This window comes from Wasmannia auropunctata, unplaced genomic scaffold (genome assembly GCF_000956235.1).
Source record: "Wasmannia auropunctata unplaced genomic scaffold, wasmannia.A_1.0 LD335200.1, whole genome shotgun sequence".
In the NCBI taxonomy this organism is placed as follows: Eukaryota; Metazoa; Arthropoda; class Insecta; order Hymenoptera; family Formicidae; genus Wasmannia; species Wasmannia auropunctata.
This window is the reverse complement of record NW_012027690.1, coordinates 57,353-79,754: the sequence shown is the minus strand read 5'-3', so window position 1 is coordinate 79,754 and position 22,402 is coordinate 57,353. Positions and strand designations below refer to the sequence as shown.

The 22,402-nt window shown below is 45.7% G+C and overlaps 1 protein-coding gene across 2 annotated transcripts; it reads left to right on the top strand.

Moving 5' to 3' along the window:
- The first annotated feature begins 5 nt into the window (after window positions 1–5).
- LOC105457598 lies at window positions 6–21,278 on the top strand. Of its 2 annotated transcripts, none has more exons than XM_011702363.1 (7): window positions 6–257; window positions 514–678; window positions 14,938–14,998; window positions 17,231–17,302; window positions 20,090–20,229; window positions 20,299–20,444; window positions 20,621–21,278. In XM_011702363.1, the coding sequence occupies exons 2-7, from the start codon at window positions 555–557 to the stop codon at window positions 20,690–20,692; spliced, it is 615 nt and encodes a 204-aa protein (XP_011700665.1). In that variant the 5' UTR covers window positions 6–257; window positions 514–554; the 3' UTR covers window positions 20,693–21,278. The 2 variants fall into 2 exon arrangements, with proteins under 2 accessions (XP_011700665.1, XP_011700667.1); XM_011702365.1 differs by having other exon boundaries at window positions 51–94.
- Window positions 21,279–22,402: the final 1,124 nt, after the last annotated feature.

The window sequence follows — 22,402 nt, the reverse complement described above, 5'->3', positions numbered from 1 at the left end:
GTTCGGGCTTGCTCGGTATCGGCGCCCGCGACGCGTTTAGTTTCGCGCGAGCTTGCAGCGGTGGAGGACGCTTCAACGGCCGGCGAGACGGGCGGTACGTCGAGAGGGAAAATTCGAAATAACGCGACACACGATCGGATCGCTTCGCTGTGACGAAGGAAAGAGAGCAAAAGGATTACGGAGAAAGAAAGTTTGCGGAGAGTTTGAGACGGAGGTTTTTCTGTGCCGAGCGCGACGACTGCGGAATTTGTTCGCAGGCGAGTTATATATACCTTTGAATTGAAAGAACGTAACTGTTCACTGTTCAGATATAAATTTTCAAACCAAACGTTTTCTTATAATATAATATTTGATTTAATTAATATCGAATGTAAATGTCGTAATACACGTTCTTCGGGGGATGATTGATTAACGCGTAATAAGCCCGAGGGGATAATGAAATCTTTTTAAAGATATCGTTTTTCTAAAAATATATCTCGTTTACAAGTAATTACGAGCGATATACTCCTGCAGGATCTCAGTTAAAAGGCGCATAAAACGTGCGGACGTCCCATATGATAACGCAGATGAAGAACCTCGCGAAGGATCCCATCGGCGATATGTCTACTTACGAAAGGTCGAACGACGAGCATCAACTGTCGACGATAACGAGGATCGTAGGGGTGTGCACCGCTATTGGTGAGTCCCAATAGTTTATGTCGCATTTAATAGCCGTACGCTTTTATCTCCAAGATCCTATAATTATTGGTATTATTTTCTCATCGGGAAAGGTAAACCTTCTGTCGAAGGACGTGAAAGGCGGTTGAAATTCAGAATATTTACTAATTTATAATTAATATTTATATATAACTATTAATTAAAAATTCAACTATTAATAAAAGTAAAAAATTTAGTAGCCAGACTGCGAATTAGTAGCGCGATATAAACTGTATATAAAAAAAGGGAAACTCATCGCGCGGTTTGAATAAAAATTTCATCTCGAGGAAGAAGCAGCGACGGAATGAAAATGATCCTCTCTGCTGCTTCGAATGAGAATGTGGACGGTCGTTGCGCGGTCACCGCTTTTCATTATCGCTTAGAAAACGTAAAAGGACTCTGTCGGCGGGGCTATTTACACCTGCTTAATATTAATGGGTTGTTATAGCGCAGCCGAAGACAGTAGCCCGGGACCTCAAGTCCCCTCGCGATTCGCCCGATGGAGCTGGGGATCTCGTTTAAATAGCCGCGCACATTATCGGATTCTGCGAAAATTCCAGGGCTCGTAGCGCGTCCCTTATTTTCTAGATGATCTGCATTCTTACGAGAATTCAAGTCGTTTAGAAAATGAATCGGCGAGGCAACGATAACGAAATACGAAAACGACGTAATAAATTCATATATTATTAAACGAATATATACATATATGTATATATACGAAGTAAAATCCTGGCAATAATTCTGTTTAACTATGCTTAATGCGCTAGAAATAATCGAACGATGACAAAAATATATTCCAATGGACTTTGAACGTTTGAAATTGCTCCGTCAGATTCGGCTGCCAATAACACGTGTTCCCTCCATTTTCCGTCCATTTCGCGTCTCCCGTCGCCTCGCCGCGACAAACAATGACGAAAAATACTCTCGGCGGATCCACCGGCGGTCCATTATCTCCGAATGAATGGCGGAAGTTTTTGGAAGGCGGAGGGACGGGGACGGGAGGTGGTGGAGCGGCGACGCCGCGCGCGCTATATACCGAAACGCTCGATGTCGCGACGCTGCTGACTCATCCATCCGTCGCGAGCCATCGGAAGCGACACGGGGATTAATTGCCCACGACACTGTCGCGCTTTTGGTCGGGGGTCTCCTAATTGATAACACTTAATGTGCCCGCTCTCGCGGGGAGGGCAATTAGCGAGCGGGCGCGTGGTCGATCGAAACGGATGAATGGCGAGAGTCGCGTTCGAGAGCGTGTCGGGGGAGGGCTCCTGCACGGTTGACGTTTAATTAACGTGCGGTTCCTGGTGCCAAATGGCCGCGGAAAATCGTGAACCGTTTACTGAAATCACACGCGAGATATCGGATGCCCGCGGATTTTATTGCGTTTTCTCGGACTCGACGGAACTTTTGAATGGTGAACGAATGTTCGCGCGATTTTCCCCTTCGCCGCGATCTCTTTATGGCCGCGTTCGTTATATATGAATGTCGTATAATATTGCACACTTTATACAGTATAAAACACACGCACACGCGCACATGCATTTTTTTTCTCTCGCTTGCTCGTTTTACGATTTATCCCGCGCTGCCCATTCGGCAATTACTCGTTGAAGAGCTCGCTCGGACGTTTTTAATTGGTCCATGGTGAGTGTAAAACAAAATATTTTTAGCTCGTTGGTGGTATAAAGAGACACAGCGGGAATTTCTGCGGGGAAATTCCTCGCGATTTAACGCAACGAAATGTTTTTTCCCGGAAGAATATATTCTGTCACCTCGCGAATCGCCACGTTTTTGCCGTGTCGCGAAATAATGGTCCAGCGATGCTTTCGTGATAATTTTATCGCCCGTTTTCAAATAATTCGTCGACGGCTCCCGCATCAGCGCCAGCAGAATTGCACCGGTCCACACACACACACACACATGCGCGCGCACATTTATACACAACAACCCGATATTTATTAGACAATATTTTTATTTATTTATTTTTTAACAGGCTGTTGCGATCACAAAATGCGCGCGGATCGTCAAACCACTCCCTATATGTTTTGCGCCATCCCGCGCTCTTTTCGAAGGCATTATTTGCGATGACGGCGAATAAAAATGGACAATGCGACGACAATTGCAGCGTGCATTTCGCAACCGCGAGCGAAACGTGTAGGTCGCGAAACGTGGCCATTATTTATGCCGCTGCAGGCGCGCCGAGGCGCCCGCACCCGGACTTTTTCGCTTAATCCGCAAAAGAACACTCGGCGGGACAAGACGAGAAAGAAATAGACAGAAACAGAAAGAGAGAGAGAGAGAGAGAGAGAGAGAGAGAGAGAAAGGCAAACAAGAAGAATTTCGCCGTTGGTAACGACACGTCCGCGCGAATTGACGCGTAAATCTTTCACGGTGGGTTATTACCTCTCTTTTTTTCTGTTTTTTTTTCTCTTCTTCATCGCGCCGATAGTGTTACGAAGTCGAGGGAGAAACATCCCTGCGCCGCCGTTTGTCGAGGAATCCATGATTGAAAAGGAAGTGGGGACTCGAGATAGGATATTCTACGCGCTCCCGTCTCTCTTCTCCGTTATATACTCTTGTATAATATTCCCGCGGATGGAATCCTCTCAGATTACGTTCGCGGATAAGCTCGCGAGAAGGGGGGAGCGGAGGGAGGGGACGAAGGAACTCGCGACCCCCCGGTCGGAATTTGCAGAATTTTCGCCGGTCGAGCGGTCGCGGTCGGTTGCAGCGCGCGCGGAGCGTCGCAGTCGCGAGGATATAAATATAACCGGGCTATTTACGTGCGGTTGGGTATCGGCATTTCGTTATCTTGGCCCGGGCGACGGCGCGGAAAAGCCACGCTCTCTCGCGCTTTCCCCGAACGGTCGCGACCGCGTTGCGCCACGCCGCGTCTGCAGCACCGGAAAACAAGCAGCCCCCGGCGGACCATCAACCGGGCGCACCCCTTCGACCCCGCCCCCGCTCGCGCTTGCACCCTCTGGCCGTTGCTGCCGATACAACCTCGTTGATTTACCGTCCGCGAGGACTTATCGCGGAAATGCGTCGATACACGGCGGCGTCCTCTCGAAATACATAGAGAGAAGCACGCGAACACGTGGGAATCGCGAGACATTTCGGTCCGTCCGCGAGAATCTCGGAAGCGATTTTACTCATTTACGCGTGGCCAGAATGGCTTTTTGAATCGCGTTAAAACGCGACCATTTTATCTCGCTACGAATTTATGAAATTTCCCTCGGCTGGACGTCACGTTGCGAAGGCACGAGGTTTCCGGTAAAGGTCGGCTGTCACCTTCTCGCGAAACTATACACACATATTCGCCGTCCTCTAAAGAGGAGCGCTCGCGGAAACGCGGATGACACATCACGTATATAGGTGGTACCCGACGTCGTCGTCGCGTCGCGAGTCACATCTCGCGAGATGATATCCATCGCCGGAGCGATATATATTTCAAGGAGCGAGCTGTGACTTCCGGGAAGAGAAAAGAGCGACAAATGTATATATAGCGGGGAATGCATATATATATATATATATATATATACGTTCCCCGTTGGCGTCGCGGCCGATCCGCCGCCCGCGATTCGACCCGAGGGGGCTCCAACTTTCGATTGCTCGTAACTCGTCCTAACGAGGACAAACCGGGAGGGGTATTTGGTTACGCGAGTAACCCGAGAACGAACTTCCCACGCGCGCGATCCGAGTGAGTTTTCGCGGGCGAGAGCGACTCGTCCGACCCTCCGTGTCCGAGTCTCCCTTAGACCGCATCATTCATCTTGATAAGAAAAGAGGTCTCGTGAAACTGCAGTCTCTTAATTTCTCGGAAATGAAATCGAGATCGCGTCACGGATGACATCCGGATGCGGGACCTATGCCGGTCGCGCGATTCCCGCATATTACACGACATATATGCAGACTTTCAGAATTAATAACGCGAAGGGACACCGAGAGGCTGAGGTAATACGGAGATATAGACTCGCTAAACTGGAGCAAGGGTTGTGTGGCAGCTCCGTCCGCAGCTCTCGACAACCGTTATAGACGGGGCGCGCACTTCGCGCGCGATCTCGCATTCGTGTACTTTAATTAGTTTCCGGGAGTCTGCGGGCGCCGTCGAAATCGCGCTGCCGTACAGCACATCCTCTGAAATTATAAACTGCAATCGGATTAACCCCGCTCTCTCTGAGCGTCTCCTCTGGCTCGTTTACAACGTAAATATTGCGCGCCGGACGCGCGGGTATACGTTACGTTTCCGCGCTTTCCCGCGGGGTTGATAATCCCGCGCGTATACGCTCTGACAGCATCCTTCAAACTCGATGAACCGAATTATTGTCGGGAAACGAGTTAATAACGCGCCACGCATATTTATCGACGGCAATTACTAAATATATGCTGTTTGGGAAGTATAATTCGTACGTTCCCATTTATCGTCTCTCGTAAATTAGTTCGTCACAAGAGGGAAGGAGGGGAGGGTAGGAAGGGGGGGGGGGTATAAAATATAAACGAAGCAAATCAAATATACGAGGATAAATCGAATTCGAATTACTATAAAAATCTATATTCAACAACTACGTTGTTAAATGCGTTTAATTTTAATTTGATTCTGATGCTAATCGTGGATAGATAGACATAGACGATACGAATTTCAGAATATCAAATTACGCTGCTCTCTCTCTCTCTCTCTCTCTCTCTCTCTCTCTCTCGAAATTCACGACGGAAATGTAAAACGGCAATTAGGCGATCGGCGATAATTTATAGCCGCCCGCACCGAGTGCACTTGCCATTCGTATCGAAGCGTAAATCACCGCTAATTTGCGCGATGCGATTACGCCGGCGAGAATCAGTCGCCGGTGCAAATTACATCCTCCACTCGTGCGCCATTGGTATGTGCATTATGCATTCGCGAGGCACATTCGTAGCGCTGAAAACGGATTAAACACGCCCCGGCCGAGATTGCCGAAACAACATCTAGGTACATATCTTCTCCAGTCGCGGCGTTATATGAGACAGACGTATACCCGTGCGGATCCGAATCGCGCGTCGGGGCGAATAGTTAAAAAAAAGTAAAATCAAAAAAGAAAACAAAAAAAACGACCACCTTTCAACCGGCATGAATTTTAACTCGTCGAGTTTCCCAGGGAAACTCCTCCCGCGCTATTCTCCTCTTTCCTCGGCCTTCGCCGCTTCACGGGGCTTTATAAAACGGTTCCGCGGGACAGGTTTTAAGGCAAGCGGAACGGTGTCTCGAAACTTTGCCGTGCGGCGTACACCGTAACGTATGACGGTGCGAACGCAGACGGACGCGCGACGGCGAAAATTCGTGTTAACACGAATTTACTACGGTTTGAAAACGTTTTATTCCTCTCCACGGCGAAATGTTTTAAGCGCTTACGTCGCGAATGTGGAAGGGAGTCGAGTCGATTTCCGCGCCGCGCGGATGCTCGCCGGTTTGGACTTTGCACTTTGCACTTTGTGACTTGTTAATTAACGGGAAAAGCAAAGCGCCCGAAAAACGTCCCAAAAATCTCATTAAAATCTTCCGATAGTCGAGATATTTCCTCTTGCGTCAGATCCGATTCTCAAATGACCCGAATTACTTTCGCAGAAACTGAAGCGAAGTGATATTTTTGCGAAATCGAGAGAGAACTATTTATATTGTTACATTCCCGTTTGTAATGTATTTTAGTAATTAATTTTATATATTTTATTTCTCTCCGATTTTCTGTCTCTCTTTCTCTCCTTGTCTCTTCGTAATTTCTCTTCTAAAATTATGCAGTTTAATTAATAAGAAAAGAAAATCAATAGAGCGTAGACATTCTTTGAATTTCGGAGAATTTCTAATTGATTTTTATTATAGCAGAATACTGAGCAAAATTTTAACTAACTTTCAGTGTTAGTTAAAGAGTTAGTTAATCAACATTGAAAGTTGAGGGTCTTTAGCGAACAAGTTGAATTTTATTTCTGTCAACGAAATAAAAAAATTATAAAAAAAAGATGTAGTTGACTGTAGTTAAAATCAATCATTTAGCGTAGAAACTGTTTTAGAAACTGAATTGTATTATCGAAATATCATAATGATATACATTCAGAGTGAAAAATTTTGAAGTTGAAGAAATAATCTTTTTGAATTTTGTAAACAAAAATAAACTAAATAAAAATTTACTGAATTCGTTCGGAAATACATTTCCACTACTGTCTACTTCCACGCATTTTCTGCAATCACCCTCCTTTCTCGCGTCGATCCCTCCTCGCTTTTTTACTCATCCCGCGCCGCTTGTCTCACCCGCGTGTCCGGAAACGCGCCACTCGATATTTTCCGCAGTGTTTTCGCAAAATAAGCTTCCTATCCACTTCTGCCCTCTTGTGCCTCCCCCCCCCCACCCCGCGCGAAAACCTTCCGGGAGAGGCACGAACAATGCGTATACGCCCGGCTACAACGACCTAATTTCGCTAATTAACTGGCCGTGGAACTCGATATCGTTGTTGATCGAAAAAAAAGTCACTCGGGAACGGTCAAAATAAATCTTCCGTATTTTGCGCTGGAAGCGAGAGGAGAGCGATACATAAATATCGCTGACATCGGAAAAATGAGACATCAGAGAAATATAAAAACAATGTATATCTACACGTGGACTTCGCGTGGTCCATCGAGTTGTATTTTGTACGGAGTACAAATACCACGCTTGAACTCTGACCAGTTGAACCGATTAATTGATCTGACATTTCGCCAACTCCCACCAGATGTTTCTTTTTTCCGAGAGCTGCAGCATCTCGCATTTTTCGCGCAGTACGTATGCGACTGCAATAAATACCACGCGAATTCTCTCGGGACGACCGCAACAGCGCGCCGCGCGTTCCTCGATAAAACCGCGGCTTCGGGAGGAGTTGCAAAGTCACCTTCCGGGGCGCAGGGGAAAGTTTTTTCCCTGCGCCCTCGGAAAAATTTTCCACGCGAAAAACTCGTGTACACGTTCTCGCCCGCGACGCAATCAAGCGTTCTTCATCTCGCGATCACTCGCAGCTTCTTGCGGTAGTAGTTTCCTAATCGTGGAGAGATCAAGGTCTCTTCGCGGTCCTCGCCAATTTTTCGATAAATCGACGGAGATTCGCGGAGCGGCCTTATTACTCGTCATGCAGTTTACCGCCCCGCTTATTCACGAGACACAAGGAGGGGAAACAAAAATCGCGTCTCTCTCTCTCCTCTTCCTTTCCGAGGAGCGTTTCCTCGCGTATCACGACGTATACAACGCGCCTCCGGTCGTCCCTCGTACCCGTCGGCGCGGAAAACGGAGTTTCTGCCGTAAAGAGATAATGCCTGCCTTAGTTACACCCAGTACCTTCAGGCACCAACGTCGTGTGCAGCCAGTGTAAACCGTGTGGAACACGCGCGCAGCTGCGAAGTTTGCGCGAGGTTGACATACTGTGAATCATAAGTTTATATCCGCAGGGGCTCATTGCGGGCGAAGTTTAAGGCCGCGGTCCAACCGGGCAGGATGGGGTCGGTGGGGGGGGGAGAGGATGGAGAGAACGGCTTACCGGCTTCATCCCTTGTTCTAACATATAGGGCACGCGTACGTATGTACATATATACGTAAAGGTCGTCGATAATAAGACTTTATTCTTAACGGGATTGGCCATCGACCTTTCCCTCCATCCCGAACCGCGGGCCACGATCTCGATTTAGGGCGAAGGAATGGTCGAGGAACGGCGTCGTATATACTTCCATTTACAGCCGTAAATCGAAAGATTAATGTTTAATCCGGGAGATAGTTTAGTGGCGAGAATTTCGACCCAGAGTATCTCTAGAAAATCAATCTTGTTTGTCAGAGAAAAAAAGAGGGCGCTTTCTAAAGAAAGGCTTCTATAAAAAAAATTAGTGACCTCGTTATATCGCTTTTCTATGAGTAATTTATGATTGACAGTATGTCAAATGTGATAACAAAATAATTCGTTTTTTTTTAATATGAGAAATTTATATTCAATATTTAATGTTAGTTTCAAAATAGTTATATTTTTTTCCAACAGATTCCCTGGACTTTTTCCAGTCAGTCAAAATAACTTATATTCAATATTTAATATTAGTTTTAAAATAGCAATATTTTTCCAACACATAGATTTCCTGGACTTTTTCCAGTCAGTCAAAATAATTCAACGATAGCGTGAGTGGTAGGCGCGAAACGATGGTAATGAGGAGACTGCAGGCATCTTAAATTCTTATGTCCTCACGTATTCCGGAGTTCGTTGGTTCTGCAAAAATATCGCCAAGTGCACGCACCCGAGATGTTACGATAATGCATGCCGGCGTTAGATGCATTTTTACTGCTCGACGTAAAAATATTTTTATTCGATCGTATAAAAATATCCTTATTGCGCCATGTGAAAGCACGCGCGCGAGAGGGTGCAATCAAGAATCGGAGACGAAGCGACAAGATGCAGGAATCCGAGCGCGAAATACCTCGGCTCCGACTTTTAAGCTCGATACTCGAACGAAAATCTTACGGAATTTTTCATTGTTTCGGGATTAAACGTCTCATTGATTATAAATCGGGATTAGGGATTTACAGAAAATGGAGTCTATTCGCGAAGATTTCGTAATAGGATAGAGAAAGATCGCGCGAGATATACGTCCGTCTCTCTATCTCTCTATACGTGTCGCGACAGACATGTGGAGTGCTCCAACGAGCCAAAAATGTTCTCGGCACTTTGGGAATTAACTGCTAGTCGCTCTCTTCAATTTTAATTCCGGTGAGAGCCGCATTTGTTACACCGTGCTGTCTCTCCCCTCGTCCTTCCATTCTCCTCTCCGTCAAGCGCCCCGTCTAAAGTGCTGGACCATTGCGAACATAGGTACGAAATTCGCCACCACTGACGAGTGCGCGAACGCGCCGTATTTCCCGTGCTGATGCATTCTACATGCGATGCAGAAAGAGAGAAAAAGAGGGACAGAGAGAGAGAGAGAGCTAGAGAGAAATTTCGCGCGACACGGTTACCGGTTTTCGATGCGCCTCTGGAAGCGTTTTTCCCCGTGGAATCCCCAACGCGTTCAGTATAAGCTTTGCCGAGCAAATAGATTTAAAATGCACTGAAAATTATGATGAATGTACTCATCCTATCAACCGCTCGGAAGATATCGCGGACCATCCCCCGTATCTCTCAAAGGGGAGCCGCTAGAGATCGTCGGATCCTGTCTAGGGAAGCGCATCCATCATTTCGCGAAATGTTGTTCACCCAATTTTCCCCTCGCCCACCTCCCTCGCCCACTTTTTCGCGCGCGATCGCGCGATTCAGGGAGCGACTCTCGAAGGGGATCTCCTCTCTCACCTCTCGTCTCCTCTCCTCTCCTCTCCTCACCGCTCCTCGCTGCTCCGTCGTTTCGCGCGCGAGGGAAACTTTTACGTGCTGCTCGTCACGATGTCGCAGGACAAATCGAATCGTCGCGACGGAAAACTCGGCGAAACTCAATTTCCATCGTGTGCTCCGTCGTCGGAAACGTTCGACGCATGCGATCCTCCTGGCGACGGACGGGCGGATTCCCCCCTTCGATCACCGCGAATTAAATTAATTCCCACTGAACTTCGCGTGTCCACCGCAACCCTCCCCCGTGTATATCTGTATATACGCGGCGCCACGGAAAACTTCCGTGATTTCTTAGCGTCGCCAGACTTTGAGGAGGTATCCCACATTGAGTCTTCTCGAAATGAGCCGATTGCGAATCGCGAGCCGAATACGCGAAAGTTGGTAATCGAATTACCAATCGAGGCGAGATACCCTCTTGGAATTGAAAGTAAGGACAAATTCTATCTCTCTCTCTCTCTCTCTCTCTCTGTCCATTCTCACGTTGAGAATTTTTAATTCTCTCAAGGTTGATCTTTCAGCTTCAATAAAGGATGCTCGCTCTCTGCGGAGAAAGCGGGATTCGTTTTCATCGCGAAGCGATCGGCGAAGAGCGGCTTCTTGCAAAGCCAGCTGATGCCTAATTATATTCGAGTGTGGCTCGTCTGGTGTCTTAATTATCGCGCGCTTCCGTCCCATTCTCGTGGGACACCCTCGACGGCACGAGTGGTGTCCGCGGCTAATTGCATTGCCGGGACGCATCACCGGAAGGCTTCGGCATCGCGCCCTTAATTGAACCCGGGACCATGAATTTCGGATTTCTCCGTACGCCAAAGAGCTTCGCGCGAGCTTGTTCCGAAGAACGCAGGAATAAGCTGAGACAAAGGGATGCTGCGATGAGAAATAAAAAAAAGGATAAAGAGGAGAAAATGCAGGGGAGACCCCGCGCGATCGCGAAATAGGAATCCGATCGCGCCAATCTGTCTTCGTTTCCGCGACGGAGAAAGAAATTAAGGGAGAAAGGACGACCTATCGGGACCACTATTCATCCTTAGGGAGACTTTTGCTCCTCTGCCCCTTCTTGCCCCGAACGATGCTCCCTAGTTTCATCGACATTTTGTCGCCATTGTGTAAGCTTTCTTTAGCTTTAAGCTTCCGTTCGCGGCTCGGGCAATTCGACATTGTTAAAATGCTATTTTATCTATCTTCCCGTAATTGAATAATTATTGATTGCTTGATTAATTTAATCGTCATGATGGCGCACGGTGGGACGTCTAAATACAGGACGCTCGCTCGCCAATTAGAGCAAATATCCTACGCTCTCTGTGGAGATGTGATTTTCGAGAAAAATGATTGGCGACCTTCTCTTCGTCGGTGGAAGGATAATGGATGTCCCGGTGAAACATCTTGGAGGACAATGCGGCCCCGGAAATTCACTCGCGACGCGAACCAGCGCGACCGCAGGTGGTCAATTCATGTGCCAGCCGCAGGACCTCCGTCGGACAATGTCCTGCTGGTGAACACGGTCGAGGATCCCTATTCCGGAATCCCGTGAGCTTCCGGAACCGATTCGCCAAAGATCGTGACGTCGTCGGACGGAGTAGAAATTTGAACGATCTAACTCCGCAGAACTTTCGAGAGCTTCTCTATTTTCATTCAAAGAGCGGAGCCACAAACGGAAATTAAAACCGCGCGCGAAGAAATGGATGTCGATTGAAGGTCCACGAGTAAACGTTAAATTAATCGACTAATGCCCGCGGTCGGTGCTTAATGAGCGTCTCGTTTCTCCTCGTTTTTTACGTCGTCCCATTCCCCACAGCGAGGGGGGCTGCAGTGCCGATCATCGGAATATGTAAGCTTACTCCGCGTGCGAAATTCCGCGTTTCTTCCGCGGCGCAAGCGCTTCCTAGCTCATAAATACATAAAACAGGAACACATATACGCCGACGCCGCCGCGCGGGAGCCGGATAAGGAGAGTGTAAAATTTTCCGCAAATATTTCCTCCCTCGGCGACAGCCGAGTATCCCAGCTGCGCGTCGCCCGGCCGGATTTTCCTTTTATTAAAGTTGCGCGAACTCCGTCCTCTGAATAATACATCGCTTTTCGCGTTTCCCCAAATTCGTCGGACCCACGAACACGACTCGCAAACGCGTGCGCGCGCGTCCACACACACACACACACACACACACACACACACACACACACACACACACACACACACACACACGTTACGCATATACACAAAGAGGACATGCATGTGTACGGGTTCTGTCGCATCTTTGTTGTGTTAAGTTTCCTGCAGAAGGATGAAGGGTTTACGTCGTTTGTGTTTGCGGGCCGAGAGAGGCCCGATATAATTGCGAAACTTCGTCTTTCGGACGTTTGAACCAAAGCGATTTAGCGCGTATAGGACGAAATGCGGAATGGTGCGAGCGGTTCGGCGCGAAACGAGAAAAAAAAGTTCGGGGCAAGCGCGAGTCGCGTTAACAACGAGCTCGTTAACATAATCAACGGCAGTGCCAAATCGATCGCGACAGCGATCGCTGGATTTTCCGACCGGATATAACTCTTCCCGTATCGAATCAGCTGAAGTTTTGCGCCGCGCGCTTTAAAACGCGCTTGTCCATTAAAGTTGAAACTCGACGAGGGCTTTCTTAAAATCGTTATTGTTAATTGCATTTGCTGCGCGCCGCGTCACGGAAGCTCCCCTAATGGCTCGCGTAAATTATTTCCCCGTATATGCCGGTTATTCATTTTAGAACCCCTTTGATCGGTCCCGCTTTGCAATTACGGATACCTTTCACCCGGACTGGCTCTCTGATATCCTTCTGTCGCCTTCTTCAGGATTCGCTGTGAAGTCCGTCGCTCTGTTTCGCGTTCGCGAAGATTCAACACCGACACGGGAGCTCAAAGGGACAGACTTCGGTTGAGTAAGCGACGATAAAATTTGCGTACGAAACGGAAACCGATAGTTTTTTTCAATTTCGATTCAGTTAATCCTTTCTTGCGATTCCAGCCTGATCGCCGAACTGATCGAAATCGCGCCTCGATGATCTCGAGTGTCGGATTTTTTGAAAAAAGTTGCGTCAGGGGAATCAGCGACAAGTCGTCTCTCGTCACTCGGCTCGTCATGGCGACGGAATTGATGGAGAGCGCAATTTCCAGACAGATCAGAGCACTTACAGTTATCATCACACGTTCGTCGTTTGACAACTTGGAGATTTTAGCGAACGTATGCCGTACGGTAATTTAGCGACTCTTTATCACCACGCTGTTAAATCAATGTTGAATTAAGAAATCAGCTTTCTTCGGGATGGCTCGATAATTGACTTTTTTTATTCAGTGATTTCTATCACAGGCTCCGATTAAATTAATGTCAGAACAAGAAATCAGAGAAGTTTTCTCGAAGATGGTCCGATAATTGTCTTTTTTTTTATTTAGATATTTCTATCACAGGCTCCGATTGGATTCATGTCAAAATAAGAGATCAGCTTTCTTGCTTATAGGGATGACTCGACAGTTGATTTTTTTTCCATACGCTTCTGTCGAATCGATATCAAATTAAGAAATCAGTCTTCTTATGGTTGAGTCCACAACTGATTTTCTTTTTCGTCATCGTGACTTCGAAAAGTAAGTCTCGCTCGCAATTAGCGCTTTACGTACATATCACGGCGGAAGGACGAGTGTTCCTCCTGCGAGCGATCATCCGATATATTTCCTCTGACACATTCAACGCGCGATTTCTCCCGGGGGCAATTACATCGATTCGAGATGATCGGCTTTGTCCCCCGTGTTCCCTCTCCCTCTGCCCCGTAGACATTCAAGTCGATCTGTCGTGAGAAAAAAATCCTATTCGACGTTCGAACCTGCTGTGTATTGATTTCCTGTCAGGTTGGAATATAGTCGATCCATTGTGTACGCGATACTTGCACAGCGTGTACACTCCCTGCCCGGCGTATACAATAGAATAATTTTATATTCGTCGAGATACGGAGATTAATGCGGCCGGGATATCTCTCGATATCTTGCTACACGGACGATTCGTATCCTCTCGTGTATGATCGTATACCTTTCGATTTGATATTCCCCGATTGCATTTAAAATAATATTTTTTTTCTCTCTGCAAATGAATCCCTCTCTTTTACTTTCTCTCTCTCTCTCTCTTTCTCTCTCTCTCTCTCTTCTCTCTTTCTCGTTCTTTGGAGCATTACATATGCGCGTATTTTATATCGAATACACGCAGGATATCGTAGAGTTTTCTCTTGGCAACTTCCGTCCACCTCGAAGTGCCGAGCGTTTCGCAATGTTATCGCAACAATATTATCAAATGATAAAAAATCCTGAAATGCATGTGCGTCCACGTGTTTGGAATACACAAGCGTATATCTGATGTATGATCTTTGTAATTAATGCACTGACATGCACCGAGCGAGGGGATATCGTACCGCTAAGTATATCCCGGAAATATACAATATAGATACGTTCCTTCGACGGTGAGAGAACAAATGGACGACGCGAAATTATACAAAAGAGAGAAATATTTTTGAATAAAAAAAAGTTAAAAGATCGAAAAAATCGTGGAATTAAATAGATAATCTTGAAGTGATAAAAGTTGGAGGAAAAATGCAACATGATTTCGCCACTTTCGAGTCAAAAGTAATGTCACATCTGTGAGATTTGATCACTTATTGCGCCGGGAATCTCTTGCATGCGAGTTGCAGTTCCGGTTATAAATTTACGCGGGTCTCGTTCGACGCGCAAAAAAAAACAAAATATAATACCAATCGAAGGGGTCGATGCCTGGCGGGATATGTCGGTAGCGCGTCGAGACGAGAGGGCAGGGGTGAAGGCGCGGGGGAGGGTTTCATCAGACCGGCAGGGATGCAGTCTTTTTGATCCTCTTTCTGTCTGTTGCAGTTGTGTGCGGCGTCGGCGCGGATGTGGCGTACCATCGGCACGTCATGGGGCTTTACGTTACGTGAGGATAATTCAACATGCGTATACCGTAATTCAATTCACGCATTATCAGCCCTCCGATCAGTCGATCTCCTCGCGCGTCGCGACATACGCGCGCAAAAAGGGATTCGGGATACCGTATCGGCTGTCCGCGCGAGACAGAATTAAGCGAATCGAGAGGAGAGAACGAGCGTGAGAGCGTTGACGGAGGAAGGTCAACCCCGCGACGAGGAGATTGTCGAATCCCCGCAAATCGAGGCTTCCCTCAACCGAACAGGCGACTATCGAAGTGCGGAATTCTGTACGGGCAGAAATTTTCCCCATTCGTTTCTCTTAACTCGCCGTTTTCACACCACGTCCTCGGGATGATTATTATCCGTCCGTTCTGCCGAGGACGGCCGATTTATCGTTCGCACGCTTTCGACGACTGTTGCACGCGACGCGCCGGCACTTCGAGATTGTTGAACCCGAAACTCAAAGTCTACTGTTGCGATGCTAACGGATATCTGCTTCCCAAACAGAAAATTCGTCCGTTTATCCTCCGACCTATACAGCTACGCTAGTTCAACGCTGAAAAATTCAGAGGCTCGCGACCGCTGACGTTTCGCTGAAGTTTTCAACGGAAGGTCCCGTGACTGACGAGGACATCCGGCAGTCTGAGACAGTCCGACGGGAATAATTGAAACTTTTAGGAAACCCCGCCGCGAGGCTTATCGCGAACGAACGAATTTCTTCCCTCGATTTTCTCGCTGTGTAAATAACAAAATATTCGCGCGCTGAATTATTGCTTGAAGCGGAGTGCGAAGTAATATTCCGCGCTTTTAACTAAACGTAACGCGTGAGAGGCTGGAACGCGCGAGAGTCTAATTTATATGCAACGTTACTCCCCATTACTCCTGTAGTTTATTGTTATGCTTTGCGTAGCTTGGCGGCGTATAGCTTTACCTTTACGACTCCCAGATAAAATCCATTCCGTCGGACGCGGCTAGCACGTGATTAAGCGCGACGAACCGTACGCTGAAAATCTTTCCCGATCGTCTTGGCTCCTCGGGCAATTCACTTTCGATCCGTCCCCGTAGTGAGATCTAATTTGGGGCCGATTTAATTATCGGCAACGGAAGCGCGATGTCGAAACGAGATTATCCTTAAGGCGACGTATTTATTCGGAGAAAATGGAAAGGCCCGCAGATCCCGAATGTTAACGCGCGTACATTATACGTTAGAATATCCTTATAACTTTTTTAATTGGATTTGGAATTCCCTCTCTTCGCGCTCGCATTTTAAAGGATCCACTTGCTCATTTTACAACTGCGGAACATCCCGGCCATAATTTCGCAGCTTTACAGTTCCCGAGATATGAAGCAAAATAATTTTTGAGGAAAATAGTATCTCTCGCGCGGTGCGCACGATCGATAAAAATATAAATAAAAATTCTTGTCCCCAATTCTCCGTCGCGAATTATACGAGCTGTCTAAAGTCGACTTAAGTAAATAATAACGTCTCGGTTTATCGACAACGACGCGTTTGCGACCGATTGGGGGGAGGGGAGGAGAGAGGGAGGAGGGTTTTCAATCGCCAAAATTATCTTCGATGCAATACCGATGCGCGCAAGAGACCGATAGCGTTTGACCGGACATTCCTTCGCGTATCCGCAGTCGCGCAGTTGCGCATGCAATAAACAACGAGCGGCGCGTAATATGGAGCGGCTCGCAAAAGAAGGTAAAAATATCCTCGCTGTCCGTTGCAATTTTTCGCGGGCAATATCTAACCATGGCGCCGTGAAAAATCCCGCGGAGTGGGAAAATTGAGAGAGATGTCTTACATTTTTTACGTCGTTCTATGTCGGCGCGCTATTAATCATTGATCACGCGCGGCTGCGCGAGATCGCGATTTTTCGGTCCTCGTGCCAATCGAGAATCACCCCCTCCCGAGTCAAAGTTGGATCACGTTCCCGCGATACAGATTAATATATGGATATTGAGACGAATATCTCTTTCGTGGGACGGAACGGCTATCTTATTTATATTTCATTTGCGATTACGAAAAAATATCTGCGCGTGGGATGGCATCTTCGAAAGGGACCTTTATAGTAAAGTCGTCGCTATTGTCACACCCTCATTTCCCCGAAATGTCGTCGTTGGCAGACGCGAGCTTTACTCGCGACATTTACACCCCCGACGGGACGCGAAGTCTGGTGTCACATTCTCCAGACGCAGCCTCGTCTGTTAATTCTCGTGCGACTTTTCGATTGCAGGGCGGCGTCGGGGGTGATCTTTTTCCTCGAGGTGACTTGGGCCATCACACTGTTCGTGCAGCTCTGTGTCAGGTACGTTTGTACAACCCGATAATCTCAGATTTTAACATTTGAAAAAAAAAAGATATATTTTAGAGTCTTATTTATCTGTTCACCTGATCGATATACAGATTTATTTATAGACTGGTATAAGAGATAAAATAGTGACGTATTTATAAAATAATAACGTATTTATAAAGAATGCATAAAAGTTAAGCGATCAGATTTTAATAAGCTTCTCGGGGTGTAACGCAAACATATATATATACGAACGTAACGCGGGTGTACGATTGTGACTTTGCAAATTGCCCGAAATTGGCCCGTGCACGTCTATCGGGGGAACGATAAGCTCGGCGGACACGATCGCGGGAGGTCGAGAGGGCTCCCCGGGGAATTACCGTTCTCGAGGTCCGAACAGGATAACACGGAAAAGAAGCGGCGTAAAGCCAGCCCGGCAATTACCAGGCAGGTCGGAAGTTCGCCCCAGTTTTCCCACCGCATTTTCCGACGAGGGGCGCGGCAAGGCAAGTGCGCTGCACGGAGGACCGGTGACTGGATAACGCTTCAGCGATGCGAAGCGGGTAGTAGAAGCGCCGGTGAAGTGCGCGGCGGTAGTCATCTTTAAGCCAGATAAATGCGTCACGCGAGCCACAAAATGAAGACAGAAACTATACCCTTCCGTCGCGTCTCCTCGAAGTTAATTGCGAAGATGTACGAAATTTATTAAGAAGCTGGTTACGCCGTTTCCGCGCGCGTGTGCTACACACGCGTTATCTCATTAACAATTAATTCATCGAGATTTCTCAAGCCAGCATTGTATTTTCCGTATTGTCGTACCTTCTGTTTTACTCTCTCAAAATCAGTGGAATCATCACTGATTTTCAGTGTATATCATTTTCCAGTGCTGTACTTTGAACTGTGATAAACAGTGACTCTATTTCGGTGTTATTTCAGTGATAATATATTGTTTCAAACAGTGAATAACACTGAAAGACAGTGAATTTCAATTCTCAAAGCTGTTTGAGAGTGAAACTCACTGTTTGAATCAGTATATTATCACTGCAGAAACAACATTGAAATCATTCTGCTTATCACAGTTCAAAGCACGCCATTGGAAAATGATATACATTGAAAATCAGTGATGATTCCACTGATTCACTTTCAGAGGGAGAGAGAGAGAGAGAGAGTACATCGATCTTCGTGGTGTGTTTAACATATTAAAAAATTTTGTCAAGTCTTTCGGTAAATCTTTGGCCTTGATTATCGGGCGAGTGACGAGCGCTAGTTTTTGCCATCTAAAAGTTGCTCATATCGATCAGCGTGGAACGTCGGCCAATGGAACGACGACGTCGCTCGCTAGCATTCTTCGCGAGCTGGTGGGAGGAAGTAAAAGAAGTTCTCCGCAGGGTTTACGGGTTTTATCGAGTAACTTAGCTTAGCGATCCATCCGGAATCGACGGCTGCTGCGGAAGTTTATGTCCTCGGCGACGGTGCCATTAAAACTGCCGGTCGGAGCGATCGATCACTCCGATCTACGCGGAGAGATGATCGAGCGGCGGGGCGGTGAGATAACGTGCGCTTCGCAGAAAAGCGGATTTTCAACGGAGACATCTTCTTTTATGTCTACGTTCGCCGCACGGTGATGAAGGTCCCCATCAGATCTTTCTCTCTCTTTCTCTCTTTCCGTATCTTTCGATTGCGGATAATCCAATTAAAAATATTTCAGCGAGTTAATTGTTAAAGGAATATTGAAAGACAATGTTTTTCTCTCTTTCTCTCTCTCTCTCTTTCTTTCAATTGATCTTGTCGATTTTCTCGACTACCTTCGAAGATACGAGGAAGGTTTTGTCTCTGCATTTAAGATTCGCTGCGCAAAGATGATTATCTCGTACTTTCCCTTTTTACTTATCATTCCTTTTTATAACTATGATAATCCTCCGTCAGCTGATTAGAGGCGAGTTTACGTCTGGCGCGATGGCTTATTTCGTAAATTAATAATAGTTCCGATAACGCATGTGATAATTATTCGCATCGCGGAAATTTCCCCGCGATAATCTCGGGCAAATCGTTTCCCGGCAATTTTCTTCTCGATACAGTTACCGCGGCGATTACCGCCAAATCGCATCCGAACGCAATTGCCGCCGTGCACGTTAGCGTAACATACATATATTTCAGTTAGACAAATATTCTTGTGTACTACATGAGTCAGGGAAATATATGAAGATTGTAAACGTAAAATCTGATTTTTCTATATTTGCAGGATACTGCACAAATTGGCTCTCGTTTCGAGAGCGAGATCTCTTTTGCGCATTTCGAGATTCAATTTGTTAATCTCCTAAAGAGTACTTGGCGAGAGAGAGAGAGAGAGAGAGAGAGAGAGAGAGAGAGAGAGAGAGTTTGTATCGACAGAAAAATCGTCTTACCGCTCCATTTCTATAAGACGGAGACTCAAGTGGGAAATGATGGGGCCATAATCAGGATTAAATGCTGATTGCTCACCCGCGGAATTCTGCGGAAAACGTCGTTCTCGCGCGGAAAGTTCTGTTTATCGAATGTAAATCGGGCAAATCTAGTTACGCGAACGTCAGATAACTCGTAAAAACACTTTTACAAATGTTTGAGTGTACCAACTACGTTCTCGAGGAACGTTCTCGAATTAAAAGTTTTAGATCTATCAAATTACTTAATTTATTTAAACTCTTTATTTAGAACGTCGCTCCGGAACGTTGTTCCTTTTAATCTTTCAAACTCGGAGATTCTTCTCTTTTTACGAGAAAGAAAAGGTATATGTTCAGTATATGTTCTGTTTTATTTTCGCAGGAACGAGGAGTCTCTCTGCTCGCGCTGCTGGTCCGGCGTTCTGTCGGCCACGCGGGGCTGGCGAAGAGCGTTGTTCTACCTGCCGTTGTCCTGCATCCTGGCGTGGCGACCCAATAAACTTTGGTTATCCTACGTCGCGGGTAAGGACGCCCGGCTCCCCCGGCTCCTCCATTTTCCGTGAGCCCCCTGACAGATAAATGTGCTTGCAGCCGGCTTGTTGGCGGTACTGTCCCTGCTGCATATTGCATCGAGCGCGCTGGGACGACGAGATTCTTGCCAATCGAATGCCGACTCGGTAGGCGAGAGCCTCTTGAACTCCAGGCAGGAGAATTACGACCGCTTTGAGGAAGTCCTGGTGAGTTGTTCCCTCGGCTCGGCGATCAGTAAATCCCCCACGAGAAGTTCGTGAATTAATTTCAATTCCGCAGTCCCGTAATTTCTTTCTCGCGAAATATTGATTATCATACGTATACATTTTTTCCTACCTCCTTCGATCGCGCTCCCTATCCATCATTGTCTGTCTTTCACAAGGTGACGGAGGTTCTCGATGACGGGGTGTCAGGACCAGGACGCTGTCCCGGGGACAGCGACGGCGAGATATGACACGAGCGACGGTCCTCCTGGGCCAGCGAGTCCGACGAGGATAGCGAGCTTGAACAGAGGACATGTCAAATTGCCACGCTGTCTTAGTCCTTTGCGACTGGACCTCGAATCGATCTAGTCGCGTGTCAAAGAGAGTCAATTGAGCACTCGGATTCTGTTTGCGGCGAGAACGAACGCGAGAATTGCGCGAGGCCGAAGTAATGCCTTCTAAAATTGTGTAAATTGAGAAAATGTCGGAGAAGTCATCCGTGGCAGATTTGATAAATCTAAGAATAAAGATGAGAGAGTTTTGATTTATTGATTTACAAATCTACAAAAGAAAAAAAACGACGTGAAATAATCGCATCGTTGTGCGTGCGCGTGAAGGAATGAATGTGCGCGAATATTTTTCTTAGACAGACACTTGTTAGTTACATATAATTTTCTATACGTTATGTCTTTTAGGAAATCATAGATATAAATGTATAATATATAATTGCATGACGTTCAAAGAACAGCCGTAAAGTTTTGATTATAAAGCGATCACTCGATAAGCTATATTAAATTGTCAATATATAAAATTGCTAATAAATATTTTCTAAAAGCATCCTACTCAGAATTTATTTTACATTGAAAAGTTACATAAAAGTGTGTGAAAAGTAATTATAAAACGAGGAGATAAAATTTATAGACTCGAACTATGAAATTGAAGAAAAAAGTGAAAATGAGGTACTGACCTTGTCCTCCTCCGTGTCACCGCTTAAAGAACGATAAAAGGGTGCTACTTCCTTCATATTTGTCATGTTAAACTAAACAGTGATATCTTTGTTCTGCTGTACTTAACAAAGAAATGACTAATTGATGCAAGTTTACATTATATTTATATAGTGTCTCATAGATCATATTAAGCAAACGTGAATAACAGAAACTAAAGATTTTTAGATAAAAAATGAGTATCAATAAAATTTCAACGTTACAATATAAATCTCATGAAAGATACATTCATTAATTTTTTCAGTAAGTAACAAAACATTTTTACGACTGATTGTTGCCAACCAAAAGTTGTTTTAATGCTTGTATAATACCCGCAGGATATCTCGTGCACGCCGCATAAAAATAAACTACTAGTGCAATAAAAACACTATTAAACTATAAGTGTCGCTACTCGTATGTACCAGTGACACTGCTATATTTTAGTTATATTTTTACTACACTAATAGTTCATTTCTACGTGATCGAGAAGCTGAAAATTATCAGCCGTCATTTTGAAAAGCGCATATACTTAGGGAATAGGAAAAATAAAATATCTTGCAATAAAGAAAATTTAACAGTTTTATTCACATATAAAATAAAGACGATCGAAAGTATTTTTATCATTTAATAAATTTATAAAAATGTCAAATATTGCCATTTTTAATATATATATTAAATATATACTTTAAATATATATACCTAGACGAAAGATTGTCAAAAGAGATATTAAATTAATATGGTAAAGTTCTTTTTAATTTCCGAAACGTGACACATTTTTATTAACATTTATTAAATAGTAAAAATACTTCTGATCGTCTTTACTTTATAATATGCTACGTGAATAAAATGATGATAAACGTCTTTTATTAATAGATTTGTTTTTCTTATTTCCTATGTGTATTTAAAATTGACAGCTGATTAATTTCAACAACTTCTCCCATAAGACACCCCCAGTATGTATATATATACAAAATATAT